This window comes from Venturia canescens, chromosome 2, assembly GCF_019457755.1.
Source record: "Venturia canescens isolate UGA chromosome 2, ASM1945775v1, whole genome shotgun sequence".
Classification (NCBI taxonomy): Eukaryota; Metazoa; Arthropoda; class Insecta; order Hymenoptera; family Ichneumonidae; genus Venturia; species Venturia canescens.
Genome location: NC_057422.1, coordinates 16,238,353 through 16,254,156, shown reverse-complemented (window position 1 = coordinate 16,254,156; position 15,804 = coordinate 16,238,353). Strand labels below are relative to the sequence as shown.

At 38.9% G+C, this 15,804-nt stretch overlaps 2 protein-coding genes across 8 annotated transcripts; one reads left to right on the top strand and one right to left on the bottom strand.

Annotated features, from left to right (window-relative positions):
• The first annotated feature begins 1,131 nt into the window (after positions 1-1,131).
• Positions 1,132-2,838, top strand: mRpL2 (mitochondrial ribosomal protein L2). The gene is made up of 2 exons (XM_043411561.1): positions 1,132-1,379; positions 2,096-2,838. Exons 1-2 carry the CDS (start codon positions 1,139-1,141, stop codon positions 2,770-2,772), a joined length of 918 nt encoding a protein of 305 aa, XP_043267496.1. The 5' UTR covers positions 1,132-1,138; the 3' UTR covers positions 2,773-2,838.
• Positions 2,839-2,841: 3 nt separating this feature from the next.
• Sfxn1-3 (Sideroflexin-1-3) lies at positions 2,842-8,629 on the bottom strand. 7 transcript variants are annotated; one of them, XM_043411553.1, is made up of 6 exons: positions 8,272-8,628; positions 8,015-8,144; positions 7,728-7,933; positions 6,617-6,793; positions 5,267-5,655; positions 2,842-3,620 (listed from the first exon to the last, which is right to left on the bottom strand). In XM_043411553.1, the coding sequence occupies exons 3-6, from the start codon at positions 7,913-7,915 to the stop codon at positions 3,376-3,378; spliced, it is 999 nt and encodes a 332-aa protein (XP_043267488.1). In that variant the 5' UTR covers positions 7,916-7,933; positions 8,015-8,144; positions 8,272-8,628; the 3' UTR covers positions 2,842-3,375. The 7 variants fall into 7 exon arrangements, with proteins under 7 accessions (XP_043267488.1, XP_043267491.1, XP_043267493.1 ...); XM_043411556.1 differs by having other exon boundaries at positions 8,287-8,628; XM_043411558.1 differs by having other exon boundaries at positions 8,320-8,628.
• Positions 8,630-15,804: the final 7,175 nt, after the last annotated feature.

Sequence of the window (15,804 nt, the reverse complement as noted above, 5' to 3'; positions counted from 1 at the left end):
GCGCCGTGCCGCCGCCCGTTCCGCAGGGATGCCAGAACTTTGCGGCCACTCCGATGCCGCTGTACACGCCGTTTTCGTTGTATAGACACTTTGCATATACACCTCTCGACATACACGTATGTACGCAGCTTTCACACACGTACATAATGTATCGGACATAACACGCTTCGTCTCTCTCTCGCTCGCACCCCGACCATACTCCCAATGAAAGCTCGAACTGATTGCCCGTAGGGTGGACCGACGGGGGTGGTAATGGCTCTCGTCGTTCATCGGTAATTTTGGCTTTTATCGGGTTTGCACAGTATACCAATCCCTCTGCTTTCCGCTTATTCCACCTAACTGTTCCCTTTGCTTTTCTATCCGCCCCCCCCCCCCCCCCCCGCTTTTTACAGTGGAATTTGAATTTTGGATACAGCGCGGTGAATAATCGTACGCTTTGTACCAAATTCATCGGCTCGGATGATCCGTTATCGGGATTTTTCTTCGTACACTTAATCCTGCGAGCAGCGATCCGCAACGGAATTAATTTAATATGTCTTTCGCGTATGAACGCTCTTTTTGTTTGGATTGCCACGCATTCGTAAACAATCGATTGTTATTGAGTCGAAATCTCGTTTTTCTATACTGTTATATTTTTTTATTCCTTAGCCAAATCCGGCATGTTTAGTGGCTTTTCCATCGAAGACGTTTGCGTGGAATTCATCTCGAGAAAAAATCCTTTACAAATTTCTTCGTATCGCGGATGAATTTCACTGGTTATCGTGGCAAAAGGTTAATCAGGTTTCTCGCTTATCTACTCGTTTCAGACAGTAAAGTATCCGTGGGAATTGTGAAAAGTTAATTGTTGGATCCCTTTTTTCGATTACTGTCCTTCATCTAATTCCTTAAATTTGTTTTTTTATTTAAAAGAGTCCTTTGATGTTCTGAACACCGAGTTTGGAAATCGAATTTTTGAGATTCGATTTTGGAAACTGGAGAATATACGATTTTTACCGATTGAACACCCTACCTTACCGTAGTCATTATTTTTTTTTCAGAACACTGCTGTACCGACCGTTGATTCCTTCGGAAATCAATCGTTGCGGTCACTCGTGACGACGTGAGGAGCAGCACTCTCGCCTCACCGATAGAAACAAACATGTCAGCTGTCGCGATGCTTCGGCGTGTTTTATGCACTCATTTTTCTGACTTAATCGCTCACAATGTGCCTGCCGCGTGTCAAATTCAACCTAGTCGGAATGCGGGAATGTGGAAGCCTAAGATCACACCTAAACCTGGCATAAACGGTAAATGTTGGCGTCGAATCGTTCACTACAAGGACTCGTACACTGTGGAACCTTTGGAGGTTACTAACCTCGCTGGTCGTGATCCCGTCTCAGGCAAGTCATTGATTTTTCTACTCTCGCTCTTCCAAAAAATCTCTTCCTTTTTGTTTTTTCTATCGACTCCCTTAATTAAAAACAGGATTTTCACGTTTTATTTATTTCGTGTATTTTTTTGGCTCTAAAATCTCTGGTGCCGAACGTGATTGGACTCTGGCGGAGAGCCAATGAACTAAATCGGTTAAGAAGGAAACATTTTGAGCAATCGCACGAAAAAAACGAGTCGTGTCGAAAAATGATTTAAGGATGGTGGATCACGAAATGAAAATAATCAGAATTTGATAAAATTTGGTGATAACATTCTTTGGCATCAAGTACACAAATACAATTTTTTTCAAATTTTTTTATCTCGTGGTTATCGAATAATTGAGCGTTAAAATGAAATTCTTATGCACGAGATGTAAAAAATGTCTTATATATTTTTAAAGAATACATTTACCAAATTTTATTAAATTCTTATCATTTTGAAATTCTTAATATTTTCAACATGGTTTAGCATGGCAACATTGTCTCGTCGCGATCCACCCTCCTTAAATGAATAATTCAAAATTTACCAACTTTCAATTACTCCTGAATTAATGTAATAAAAATGAATCATTTTCAATGCTGGATTCACATTTTTTCTGATCCATTCGTCACTATGATGGAAAAAAAATCATTGAACGTAATCGATTTGTTGTCGTTAATGATTTTGCATTTTCATGCGAACACAGGTCGCGTGGTGGCGAAGGGAATCGGTGGAGGTATAAAGCACAAATATCACTGGATCAATTGGAAAAGAGAAGGTCCAAAAAGTTTGGACGAGCCACCGAAAGAAGAGAAAGTATTGGCGGTTTTTGAGGACGGTTGCAGAACTTCTTGGGTGGCTTTGGTGGCCAGTGGCAATGAGATGAAGTACATTCTCGCAACGGAGAACATGAAGCCTGGAATGATACTGAAAACGTCGCAAGCCATACCGAGAAATCCGGTGCGAGCGTTCGAGGGCGACGCTTATCCTCTCGGCGCGCTGCCGCTGGGCACGAAGGTAAATTGCGTCGAGAAATATCCCGGCTTGGGTGGTTTCCTTATCCACGCAGCCGGTACGGAAGGCACAATATTGCGAAAAGATGGGGAAGATCGTATAATCGTACAAGTGCCGAGTAAGAGGACCTTCAGTCTTAGTCAACACTGCATGGCGACGGTTGGACGACTATCGAACGTCCTACACGGTTCAACCCCCGTCGGCAGTGCCCAACGCAATCGAGAACTCGGAAATCGTCCAAGGAGTGGCTTGTGGCAACGCAAGGACGGTTATTGTGGACGCAAAATTCGTCCGTTGCCACCGACTCGACGGTTCGACCTTTGCGAAAAAAAGCCAGACAACATTTTGAATCTGACGCTTGTCGTTTAGAGAGGCAACTTTAAGAAAGTTTATGGACTCAATAATATTTCAAATAAACATGTGAATAGCTGTAAACGCTTTGGTTTTATAACATTTTCATTTATTGTCATTTGTTCATCGATTAAGTGAGATAGAATGCGATTCAATCGCACTCTCTTCGATCATCTCTCGTTCGTATGCATGATAAACACCAATATTATAGAATTAACTGAAATTTCGTCAAATTCGAATTGAAAATGCTCGAGGCAGGACGAAATAATTTATGTGTAATTATACATTTGTGACGCAAACGCTTTTTTAAAATTATGAGGCCATCGAGGCTGGAAGTTTTGCGATATTTCTACATTGAGACTCGTATTGAAAGTTGATCGAATCGAACAAACTCGAGTAAGAACACTTGCGATTAGTTCGAATCATTCAATCCTACTTTACGTATTTCGTTCTTTCGCCTCTCAATATCGGCGTCCCTGAGGTTTCATCGATGTCCCAGATTCGCGTTATTTTTCTTGCGAAGCAAAATAGTTCTCGTTATCGACGCGTGTCCCATGCTCTCTTAACGAGTTTCGGACCAAATTGCCACATTCGTGGCTACGACACATAAAGCCTGGTTCCTTACAAACCCTTGTTGTAAATAACCGTCTGAATATTCGAGTTTTTCGACAATATTTCCTCACGCACTTCCGGCTCCAAGCGGTCGACCGATATCGGTACTCTTTGCGCAAACAACGCGCAACATAATGGCGTCGCAAATGTCAGACAAACGCCACATACCGCCAGCTGTATCGGAGCCGCTGCCCATTTAGCCCGAGCCAATGTGTTTCGCTTCTCCAGAAAATTCATCAGCACCGGAGCCAGAACTGAAAAGCATCGATGGGTAGTAATGGTTTGAGAAATACTATTATGAAAAATATGCACATTCGATTCGAAATAGAAAACAACATTTTCTTCGTACACGGAGAAAACGGATTTGTTTTGTATAGTAAGGAATATATTTTTTTTTCAAGAATTTTTAAACTATTTAGGCATCGATTACAAACAGCATAGTATTTTTGAATTTTCCAATTTTTCGTCTCTTGAATTCTAAACAGCTTTATGGAGATACCAAAAAAGTGATGCACGTGAAAACTATATTTCGTTTTGTTTTCGAGTGTTATTCAGCATGTCAAACTAGCATTTACTGATAAGTGGAAATGTATTGTAAATCACAAATTTTCACTGTCAGCATGGTAAATTTTATGATTAATACACGAATATACACCGAATACGTGTGACGTTTTACCGAATAGCTTTTTTTGCCTCTTTATAGAGGAAGCTATGTGACGATGAACATTTTTTTTTTCCAGTTTTCAATGTCAATGTGCTTAAAATGTCCAAAAACATCAAAAAATCATATCTAGAAAAAATTTCCGGATGTGTGCATGTGTGTGTATGTTAAGGCACTGCAAAATTCAAACGCTTATAACTCGAAAACGATTTGAGACACAGGGCTACCGTTTTGCATAGATGTTAATCTGAACAAGCTTTTCTTTCTCAGATAATTTTGTCAAAATTTGAAAAAAAATACGAATCTTACGACATTTTGAAATTTTTTAAAAAATGGTGTCGACGCTCTAACTTCCGGAAGTTTTAAGATTTATTGCTAATTTTTTTTTATGAATAGATTATCATAATAGGAAGGTTGGTATTGAATTTATGAAATATCGGTTGAGCGGTTTAAATTTTATGATTTTTGGAATTTTACGTAAACATGAGTTTTTCGAAAAATCCGCTTTAATTTTTGAAAATTAATTTGGAAAAGTTAAAAGTCGATAAATAAATTAAAATTTTATTTAAAAAAAAAATTAAAAGTAACAAATTGCTTTCTCAAGCTTTTAGAACAATGCTTAAAGCTTTTTCAGCGTTGCCCGGGCATACTTTACAACATAACCATTTGAAGTGACTGAAAAAATTTTCTTACTATGCTACAGAGAAAAACATTTTTGAGTCTTTTGAATAAAAAGTATGGGTATTAGTCTTTTTACTGTGGTGGATACAACAATTCTTATTACTGCTCTTCGAATTAATGCTGCAATCGAGATACTATATTCCTAGTACTTTTTTCTAGAATTTTCGGCCTCGTTTTCTTCGTGACGATCAAAAAAGTTGCTTATTATTTTTCGAATAATTTGACTAGTATTTCTACTTTTTTTGCCAACGAGTGAGTTCATACGCTTATTTCCTAGCATGCACCAACAGTGCCCGACTCGTTGTACTGTCAAGCCCCAATAATAATTTTAGTGGTAAAAAAAATTATTTTGCAAAATTAATGCTTTTGAGTATCAGCAAATCAGATTATGAAATCTCTCTGTGCGTGTGACCGATTTTGTAGTTTGAGGTTAATGATCGAGTACTTTACCGAAAAGAACATGCCAAAGTGGCTCCTGAAGGTGCAATTCATTCGCCATGTTCTCAGGCTCATTCGAAAGGTTAATAATAAGATTTAATTGAATATATAAAGACTGACCCATGCTCGGAGAAGACATGAGGACTCGTGAGAGAGTAACTGACGCGATTGCCTCGCGTGCAGCTTTTCTGCTGTTTCCAAGCTTATTTCCTTCCTCGTCGTGAAGATCGATCCCGTTACGAAGCTCCGTAATTCTCATGAGTGGAATATTAACGCAATTAGCGGCTGCCACAGCAGCCAAAGGTACAAGACGGCCGGCCAAAGGTGGTGCCCGACTCGCTAAGCGATTCAAACTTAGCGCCGTGGCTACTGCACCACCCACAGCACCGACGTAACTCTGGACCAGTGTCTCAACTGGTATGGGACTAGCTCCGCTACGATTCGTATAATTAACAACCGCGTTGAACGACTGATTGCACCATTGCCAAAAAATTACGGCTGGTGTGGATCTGAAAATTCATACTTTAATATAATAACGCAGTATTTCAATCGCATTATTGAAGAGAGTAAAAAATATCGAATGAGAATTAAAAAAAAAAGTTATCGAGTTAAAATTTCTCGACAAAATTTCCACTGTTTTCACCATGCTTTCGCTCAAACTCAACTTCACTTTCAATTGTGCGAGCATACAAATTCATTTCTATATAAAACGTTCATTGAGCTTCACTGCACAAATGCTCGTTCTTTCAACAACAGTTTCGATTTACATTACTCCGACAAACGTTAATGAATGTGGCGATTTTTTTCTGACTCGTGAAACCCGGACGAAAATAGCATCCAATTGAGTGTTTCAGTGCTTTTTATTTTCTTCTCAAACTCTCTGTGTTCCGACGGCGTGGGTGCGTGAGTCTAATTCATGAGCTATGCGTAGGCGCACGATGGCCGAAAAGCGCGATGAAAAAAGGCAGAAATACTGGAAGGATGAGGTATCGAGTTACGTAGAAAAGCGCGAGAGCTATCGCAGTGTTTTTGTTTTCGTTATTTCGCTGACTTCATTAATGCATCGGCTCAACAGCGTACGTAATAATTATTTTTCTAACGAATTGAGTTATCGTTACTCGCTGTACGAGGATTCAGTCACAATGTCCAAAGTCCCAAGAAATCTTGGATCGCAGAGGCTCCGAAAGTAGAACAATCTGACAGTTTAAACGAACCCAAAAAGAAATGACTCGGGGTTATGGATCAAGGTTGCGACTAGTTCTTATCAGTTATCGTAAATCCCATTTTCTGCCTTCTTTTCATCACTTCTTTCTCGTATAACGATTCGGTATACGTTCATGCGTTCGCTTCACTAAATGCCTCGTTATACAACAACAATTTTCGTGATTTGCGTTGGAGAAAATCGATAAGAATAATCGAGATTGAACAACGGAACTCCTGTTTTTCTGCTCGCTCTCTTTTCATTCGTACTTGTAAAATGTCATCATGCAGCCTGTGATGATCATATTCATAGGAACTTGGGCACTCATTCGTCCCACTCGGACCATTTTTTCACCGGTGTCCGGGTGGTAAGCACTGTCGTACAAATATTTGCACGTCCATAATTCATCTTCTGAAATCTTGAGGCGATCCAGCGTTTCACCTTTTCTGAAAATGAAAGAAAAAGTGAAAATCATCGAGTTCCGATAGTCATTTTATTGCAAGTATTCGAAAATGCAATTGCAGCCAGTAAGAAAAACAAGCTTTGTTGAGTGATAAAAGAACGGCTCCGCATTTCGTAATCGACAGAACAACAGAGGAGTGTGTCTCGGCTCGTAAGATCGATCGCCTTACAAGCGTCCCATGAACTATTGTGATTGTTGGCGTGCATAGCCTTAGTCGATCGAGTGTTCGTTGAACCTAAAGTTCCATGAACTTTTTTCCATTACGAATTCACGGGCAGTTGAACGATTAAATGTATACAAGATATTTATCGTTTAACGTGCGTCAGCCTGCGACCTCCATCAGACCAGCCGAACATATGCTCTCATTTAAATATCCACTGCGTAAAAATGTACTTTAGTGACGAGGAAGAATTGAACTGGTTTCGTAAATCATCATTTGAGTGAAGAAAAATTCAAGATCTGTCGGTCGTTTTCATATTTTTTTCAAATTATTATTTTATGAAGATAAATCTTGTGTAAGAATATCGGTGCCAAACACAGATCTGAAAATCAATTATTTGAAGGTTACGATCAATTTGATGACTGGAACGTTTCGATACCGAAGCTCAATATTCGTATTTTCAAACACAATCGTTAAACTCTTCAAACTTTTCGTAAAGAACGAACAGTCCAACAAAAGTTTCGCTTCAGTTATTATTCAAAGACAAAAAATTCGAATGCGATAAAACTGACGCTTGAGAAAATGAATAATATGAAGTCTGTGTTAAGAAAGCAATTAAGCCCGTTTGGAAGGTTAGAACCTCGGGATATCGTTCTTATCTGAAATTCAAAGCTGGTCTCAATGTTTGCCAACATCTGGAGGAATTTAATGTGATTTGGCAGTGAATTCGTGAGTACGTGACTCAACGGGAACTCACCTATATTTTGAGACAATATCATGAGCCCGTTCGAGTTGGCTATCCGATGCAAAAACATTGAGTGGATTAGTGAGATACAGGAAGTGTTTGGCTCTCCCGACGTAGGTGCTTTGGTCCCATCTGGGTTTGTCAATGTCTATTCTCGTTGCGCCACCGTCCCTGAGCTTCGAGTCTTTGGATTTCGACATGACGCCTGTTGTTTCGAACTTTTCGTCGTTATGTATGAAAGAGATGGAAAGAAATTAAATTTTCTATTCCCTTCTTGGATAAATGCGTAGCGACTTCACCTCAAATTCTTCTTCACTGGCCTCTCTTTTCAACCGAACGAAAAAATCCACGCGTATTGCCTTTCTCTCAGTCGAGGCTTGTCGTCTGCTGCTCGAGCTGCGGATCTACGCTGACGTATTTCACACTCACCTGCGAAGCAAGCGATCACTCGATTTAACAAACAGGCGAAAAGCACGCGACGCACACCAAAGTACTGAGACTGGACGAACTGCCAAATCTATAAATCGATCGCGACTCAGAACTCTTATTACGATACCATAATTATTCGCACTTCGAACGTGAGTTCAAATTCAACGTGGATCACCTTCATCTAAACATGTTTTTGCTCACAACACAAAACTCCCGAGATGCTTGACCACCGACCAGCAGCAGCTGTGGCTCTCTCCAGGGTCCAGTGATCTTTCTCACTTTCGCGGTATATTCGTCTGCGCTTGTGCATGCGTACTAGCCCCTTCTCTTCTTCTCTTCACCTCTCTCGTCGCCGAGTGCACTTATCTCTTTCGAGCCCCGCGCATGAACCAACTTTTTAAACCCACGTCTCTATGTTTTCGCGTGTATTCATTATGCTGCTCTTCCTCTTGCTGATCAGCCAGTTTTATCCGCGTATCATTCGTCCCTGCTTCTCTGCGTTCTTTCCTTCAGCTCATCATCGGCTCTCTCTCTCTCTCTCTCTCTCTCTCTCTCTGCTGCACCCTCTCTTCTCGTCCCTTTAAAAGTGTACGTACGAGAAAGCTAAAACGTATAGACACCAATACAAAATCAAAACTCCCATCGATAACTTGACTGCTGCGCGCGCAACAAACGCCCACGAGAATCCACACTTTCCAGTTTTACCACGAGATGGTGCGCCAAATTGGTTTATGAAAAGCCAGTCGGACGAGGCGGAGACGAAGGTGCTCGGAGCCAGCATCGAATCGGTATATTTTACCCACGTGCATTTAGGCATTTACGCGGTCTCGTACACTTTCGTGGCATGATGCCAGATGCACTTGTATCTTTCCGTGTTTCGCAGAATTTTTGCTGTTTGCCATGCAAAATTTGAAGTCGGGGAGGCTGCTACCGATTCGAAGCGATTGCTGATTGTTCGCTGAATAAAAATGATCCTTAATTTCGAACTTTTATTTCGAAAGCTTGCAGTAGATTTTTCGCTGAATATTTATTTTCGGACTTTAAATGAACGGCACATAAGTAAATTCGACGTTAATTTTTTCGGAAAATTTAGAAGGGATCACACAGTTTTGATCATGAATTGAAAGAGATTTCCAACTACGAAAACGGTGTTGAAGGTCTTTAAAATATTTTTCGAAATTCATTTGGATAAGATTATTATTATTATTAATTTAATTAATATTTAATTAATTATTAATTTGTTGTTAGTTATTTGAAGTTGAAGATTCAGTAAGTTTTTTGGACTTGGGATTTTGTAGAGGGGAATTATTTTATTATGGTATTTTATTTCGATCGGGTAAGAGGTCTTAAAGTGGGTGACCTAGTTTGACGACTGATTTTGAATATTGGGAAGACTTTTCCGAAGATATGATTGAAGGAAAATTCGATCGAGGTATTCAGAGTTCGGAAAATCTTTTGAGCAGGAATTCTAGTGTTTAGAAGTGTACCCTCTGATGGTACGAGGTCGATAGGTTACTCTGGAGGAAAAAAGTGTGGAGCGTTCAGAGTAAGGCTGGAACGTAAAAATATATATGAAAAAATAATTTGTTATGAAAATAAGTCGTGACACGCATCGATATGAACAGGACTAGCCTCGGGCTTGTGGAATCGTAACTCATAATGTAGAGCATCGTTTTTCAAGAAAAGAATGTAAGGATAAGATTCTTCGAGCGCTCTAATTCAAAACTCGATGCTGCGAGCTTCTTTAATCAACGTCTATCGTTACCCGAGCGATATTGACCCGATTCTTTCTTCATCACGGACAGTTCCGGAGCGGATAATTTTTTACTGCTTTTTTAATCACATCCGCTAATCAAATTGTTTTGCATTGTCAACAAGTGTAACTCGTTTTCGGCACTAAAATATTTGAATAAATAATTTATATCACCGAGTTTATTAAAAAAAATTTTCTTCAAAAACGCCTTTTCGATTATTTTTTGTTTTCAAGCCTCTATCCTGGAAAAACGAGTTTTCCCTCCCATTTTGTTGATTTTTGTTACAAACTAGAACGTTTATGCACATCGTCAACTCACTCCAATAGTGCATTGTGCAATGATGGAAAATTGACTGCGGAAATTCGAAATACCGAAGAATCTGAATAAGCAGAAGAGTAAAGTTCCCACGGCTTCGAGATTGTTCATAAAAGTAAAACAAATGACAAAATTCTGGTCTACCACTTGAAGATGATGGAACGCAAGCAGTAAATACTTTGCGGTGTTGAAACAATTGTGCGAATTTCATGAAAAATTTCAATGACGAGGTCTCTCATGATTTTTCAACCACACAATTCAGTCTTAAGGAGTGATATTTATGACAATGCTATGAGAAAATGTCGATGGGGCTCGATAGCTTCTGTCATGACCGCCGTTCATTAATTTCTGATGCCTAGACATCGCTGACACTAACAAGTTGCTGTGACCATATCCTCCTGGCCCACTTCCTTAAATTGCGCTTAAGCGAGATTCACGCGGTGCAATACGACCGAAAACGAAAGCCATAACATAGAAATGTGTGAAAAATATCGATGCAGAATACCGAGAATGTTCTCCAGGGTTTTGCTCCATGCACCATATAAGGCATTTCGCGTCATACTGAGATTCCTGGAGGAAGTAGAAAATCATGAAAAATTTCAGAATTTGAAAAGTAAAAACTTGAGAGCAGGCTTCAAAATGTTTAACCGCGGTCCACTATTGTTGAGAATTTATTCAAGAAATTTTAACGATTCACGCATCCTTAAAAACGCGATTACAACGAAAGATTGAATGAAAAATCGTCTCGACTCAAGCAAAAAATGTTTCTTTCTCTTGAGATTTACGTAAAAAAATGAAAGCTTGGAAAAAAACGACCGAATCGATCAATTTTTTCAAAGTTCATGGACCACAAGAAATTATCGAATTGCCAAAAAATCCACATCCCCGAAACAGTGATACAAGTTTTTTTCCACTAAACACACAAACTCGTTCCAATTCTGAAGATGTAATCGCACATAAAAATTCATTGAATGAGTCTATTTGGCATGAGATGCCCCGTACAGAGCAGGGCATATATAAAAAAAAGTTCGCACCTATTGACACGAATTTATCCTCGATCGTAAATATTTCCCTCCACATTTTTACATTTCTGTAGTAAACCTTTTTACTAGAAAAGAAGTTAAAAGAAACATCAATAAACTCGACCTCTTTAATGATTAATTACTAGATGCAAGCGTACATCGATGACGTATGTGACCGTGACTTTGATATTCCGTGTATTCCTCACATTTATTCATTATCATAATTGCCTTTCGACGCTCAGCCATTTATTATGCTTGCTGTGCACGAAGAACTACATTATACTCAAATATGTTCGGAATACAGCTGAAGGACCCTTGAACCGAACTTTCTTGACCCACCGCACCTAGCGACTACATCGACACAAATAATTCGTCTAATAATATGCTTAAGAGTGTTGTTGCTGAAGCGGACCACCAGTTCTGTTCCAGGATAAATTTTCGCTCACAGAACACGGCCGTGTGGCACGTAATTAATACTTTATGAAAAAGAAATATGCGCCGAGAATAGGCCAGTCGAATTGGTACAAGCTCGCTTCATTGTACGTTCGGTTGCTCGCTTTTTTTCACAACTTATTTCATCACGCGAGTATTCACTGGACTCTCGACATCTCGGGCCAATATTTTCTAACTTGGGCGTCCTCGATGGACGAAGAGTAGAATTATACTGGCAGCACATCGGTCATTAATGCATGCTTGATAAATTACCTTTATCATGCGAACCTTTCATGGACGAAAGAAATTAATACGATCTTAATATTGAAGATGTCAGGTGAGTTTTTCATTAATCTACAGAAAAGAAGAGCGAAGAATTTCAATGTGAGATGAGAAAGAGGCGACTAAATAATTATATCATCCGATGGTATTGGCTACAAAGTAGATAAGTTTGTGTACTCACCGTGGAGCGTAGAACGAGGAAGCGAATTATCGATCACTAATTTGAACCAGTTTTAAATCGGGTTACAGTTGAGCAAAAACTTCAGAAATATAGTAGATGTGTAAAGTGATTACGTAGCGACGTTTCCTAGGACGTTCTGTCACCTCTGTCTTTCAAATTCAACCGCTTTTTCTACGTCTACATTTCAGCGAAGTTTTTTGCCTCCAGGGCAAATCCTAGCTGCTCTCGAGATCATGCATTTTTCTGACCGTTCCTCAATGGCATAATTTCTCGGTTCTACACTTTTTTCTGCATTCTTTTCGTTTGCTACGATAATTAGTTCATACTAATCTCAAATTTGTTTCTATTGAAAATGTATTGACTCGCCTCAAAGTGCATAATTAAAATACTCCACCTTTAAATATAGGTTAATGATTATAATCTGGGTTGACTTTTCAGACCAAACCACTCCTGATAAATGAACATTCGCAATGTTGATCTATATCGTGTGCCTTCCCTATGTAAACTCTGTACGTATGCAACGTTTCTTTTTTTTTCAGAAACTTTTTTCGAGGCTTCGTCTGCAAGTCTTTGGCGTTCCTGACGTGTAAGCACTGGATATTGAATTCAAAAAATGATTTTACTTCGTTCGATATTGTTTGATGTTCTTGTATTTTTCACAATAGATAAATTTATTTATGTTTAAGTACAATTTTTAAATTCATGGTTGAAAGACCTCAATATATGCACGAATTCAAATGTAATCGTGCACGTCATGCTTTGTCTACTAATTTTTTTATTTTTTCTCTTATGGAATGGACTGAATTTTTCCTCACCGCGTGCTAGAGTTACACTAAGTCGAAAGTTGTTTTTATTTTACGTTCTTAATGGATCGAAAAAAGTAGATAAAAATTATGACAACATAAAATGGTGATTGATCGTGAGTAGTCAACCGTAAATTCCCTTCATTATTGTTCACGCTATTCCTTCGTCAAAAAAGATCTTTTGGTGTTTATATTATTTTATGAACAAACAACTGTCAACAGGAGACAAAATCTGTAATCATAAATGGGCTGCCTTTTTGTGAATTTTCAGGAAAAAAATTTCCCATACGGTGTTTTGTTATTTCTGAAAACTTTCGAAAAAAATGTCCAAAATCTTCTCAATCAGCAGTAAAACAATAAAAACAGAAGATTCAAATAATCGAGATGAGTCGGAGACATTCAACAAACCAGAGTCATTCAACCGATCATCTTTCCCTCTCAATGAAAAGACGTATATGAAAGTCCTCAATGTTTTTACCCGCCATGTCCACTCGGTTAATCGGAAGAAACATTTAGGACACTCTGTATACAGAAAAGTGTGTGAACGTATACGGGGAACAAGGGTAAAAACAAACCGGTCTCTGTAAAGAGGCTAACAGTGTTATATTCGTGGCGTCAAGCGGATACTTTTATTACTATTTGCAATTGTATCTTATGGAGACGCTGGCATGCCTGTATAAAGGCATCTTAAACGATAATCGATGTCCACTTGATGAAAATTACATGCTAGAGAGCTGCTGTCGTTATGAAAATCAGAAATTATAGCTGTACAAGAGTGATCTTTTTTGCGAAAATATACTATTGAAACATTACATCTTGGCTTTTTTTCGAATATTAAACCAGATGACACAATTGCGTGTTCTAAAAAGCCATGCAAAATCGATCTGTTTCAGGATCAATCGGCTCACTGCTGCAAGCCATAATTGAAGGAGTGCAAATTTATTGGATTAACAGGAATTGTAGTTTGAAAATCTATGGATATTGTAACAAATTTGAGTGGTTAATCGTCATGCATTTCAAAGAATTTAGAAATACGGAAAGATTCCATCGAAGGTGTTAAAGAAATAAAAAAAATGGGAATTGGACAGACTGTATACCGAAAATGAAATATTTTGTAATCCTCCAAAAGTTGGGCAATGATGTTACTTCATCGGACTCGTCCAGGAATGGTCAGAAAGCCCAAATGATGTGCCGCCCAAGACATGATACTGATCATTTTCTTGAATCGTTGGTCCCCATTAATGTGTATTTGTCATTGCGAGTGGCCATAACTGTCTGCGAGTAAACGGGATTCGACGGCAGTAATAGGAATACTTATACTCGCAAAGTCTCGAGCTTTTTTTAGTACACTATCTTTTACAACCATCTGATCGTGAGCTTGTAAAGGTTTTCAGCAGCAAGCACATAGAAGTGTGTGACCATGAATTTGATTTTAATGCTAGGCATTAAATTGAGGTGACATTTTACCCGTAAGTGGGCTAGGGGCCACGCAGGTTATTCGAAGTATTCGCTAACTAGGTAGCTCGTAGAGTCCTACGAATCTTCGTTTGACCTGCATCGATTCGATCTGAAATTCAAATAGCACTTTTCAAAGGTAACCGCCAACGGGTCGTTTCTGTTGTTTCATGCACTGGCTGGTCCAAGGAATTTGAGTCTCGAGTATCATGGTATCGTGTATTATATTGAAAATGGGAAAAGCAGAATTTCGTTCGAAACGAAAACAAATGTAAGAATGACACATTTTTTCAAGCTCACCGATTTATTTGATCAATTCGATAATCCGATGCTCTATTCGATTGATTGATTGATTGATTGACCGATTATAATCGCTTGACCTCGATCTTTTAACGCTAATTTTCCCAGAGATTCTACAAAAAAGCAAGATGCGTTTGAGATACATAAAACGCCCGGGATTTTGCTTCGATGAATGTGCGCTGGTCATGACTTTATCGGACGTGACTCGCCTCTGAAACGTCAAGAATGTAGCTCGCAATGCGAGACATATACTTGTTACGTGAATTAAATTTCTTTACGGATATTTTTTTCGTCAATTCCATGAAACGTTTGAGAACAAGTTCTTTGCATGCGTTTTCATTGCGATTTTCAGTGCAGTCGCTGTTTCAACAATGGAGCAAAGTTTATTTAGCTAAAACGTGTGTTTTTTTGGAACGTGGTGTCCCTCTCAGATAAGTTTTTCAAGGTTTTTGAACCCTGCAACTTGTGACTCCTTTTTTTAAATTCGTTTGTGTCGATTTAGAATTATGTTAATTAAACTTTTACAAAAATTGACGGATTACCTTATTCCTTTGAGTTGAAAGCCAAACGCCAAGTTTCGACGGTTTTACTCTATTTGCTAAGCTCTCGTGTCAGTCAGAGACTACGAACGAATAAATTCAAGATTCAACGTGTCTGTATACTCATGTGCAGTGCTTCTAATTGCAAATATACTCAACGCACTCGAATTCACACGACTGGTTACTTGAGGAATAACCGGATGAAGTGTTTTTTTATCGAATTGGATTAATACGTGGAATAACGTCTGCTAACAGCGCTTATGGCGAGACGCTAGCTATAGGAATATCAGTAATTATCTCTCGAGAGCCCTTTTCTATCGACATTTTTACTGTCTTTTTCAGGATACTACTATTGATGATAAAGTTTCTGAACAAATTCAAAGCCTCGCGAGTCCTCATAGCAACGTTATTTTTCTCTATCAAAAAAAAAAAAAAAAAAAAATAGTGAAGAATCGTTGGCAGCAACGGTTGGTGGTCATTCTGGCTGCACCGAGAGTAAATAGCTTTTGGATAAACAAACTGTCGGATTGGACGATGCGAATGGAATGCGTGATGTTCGTAAACATTCGGATGATAG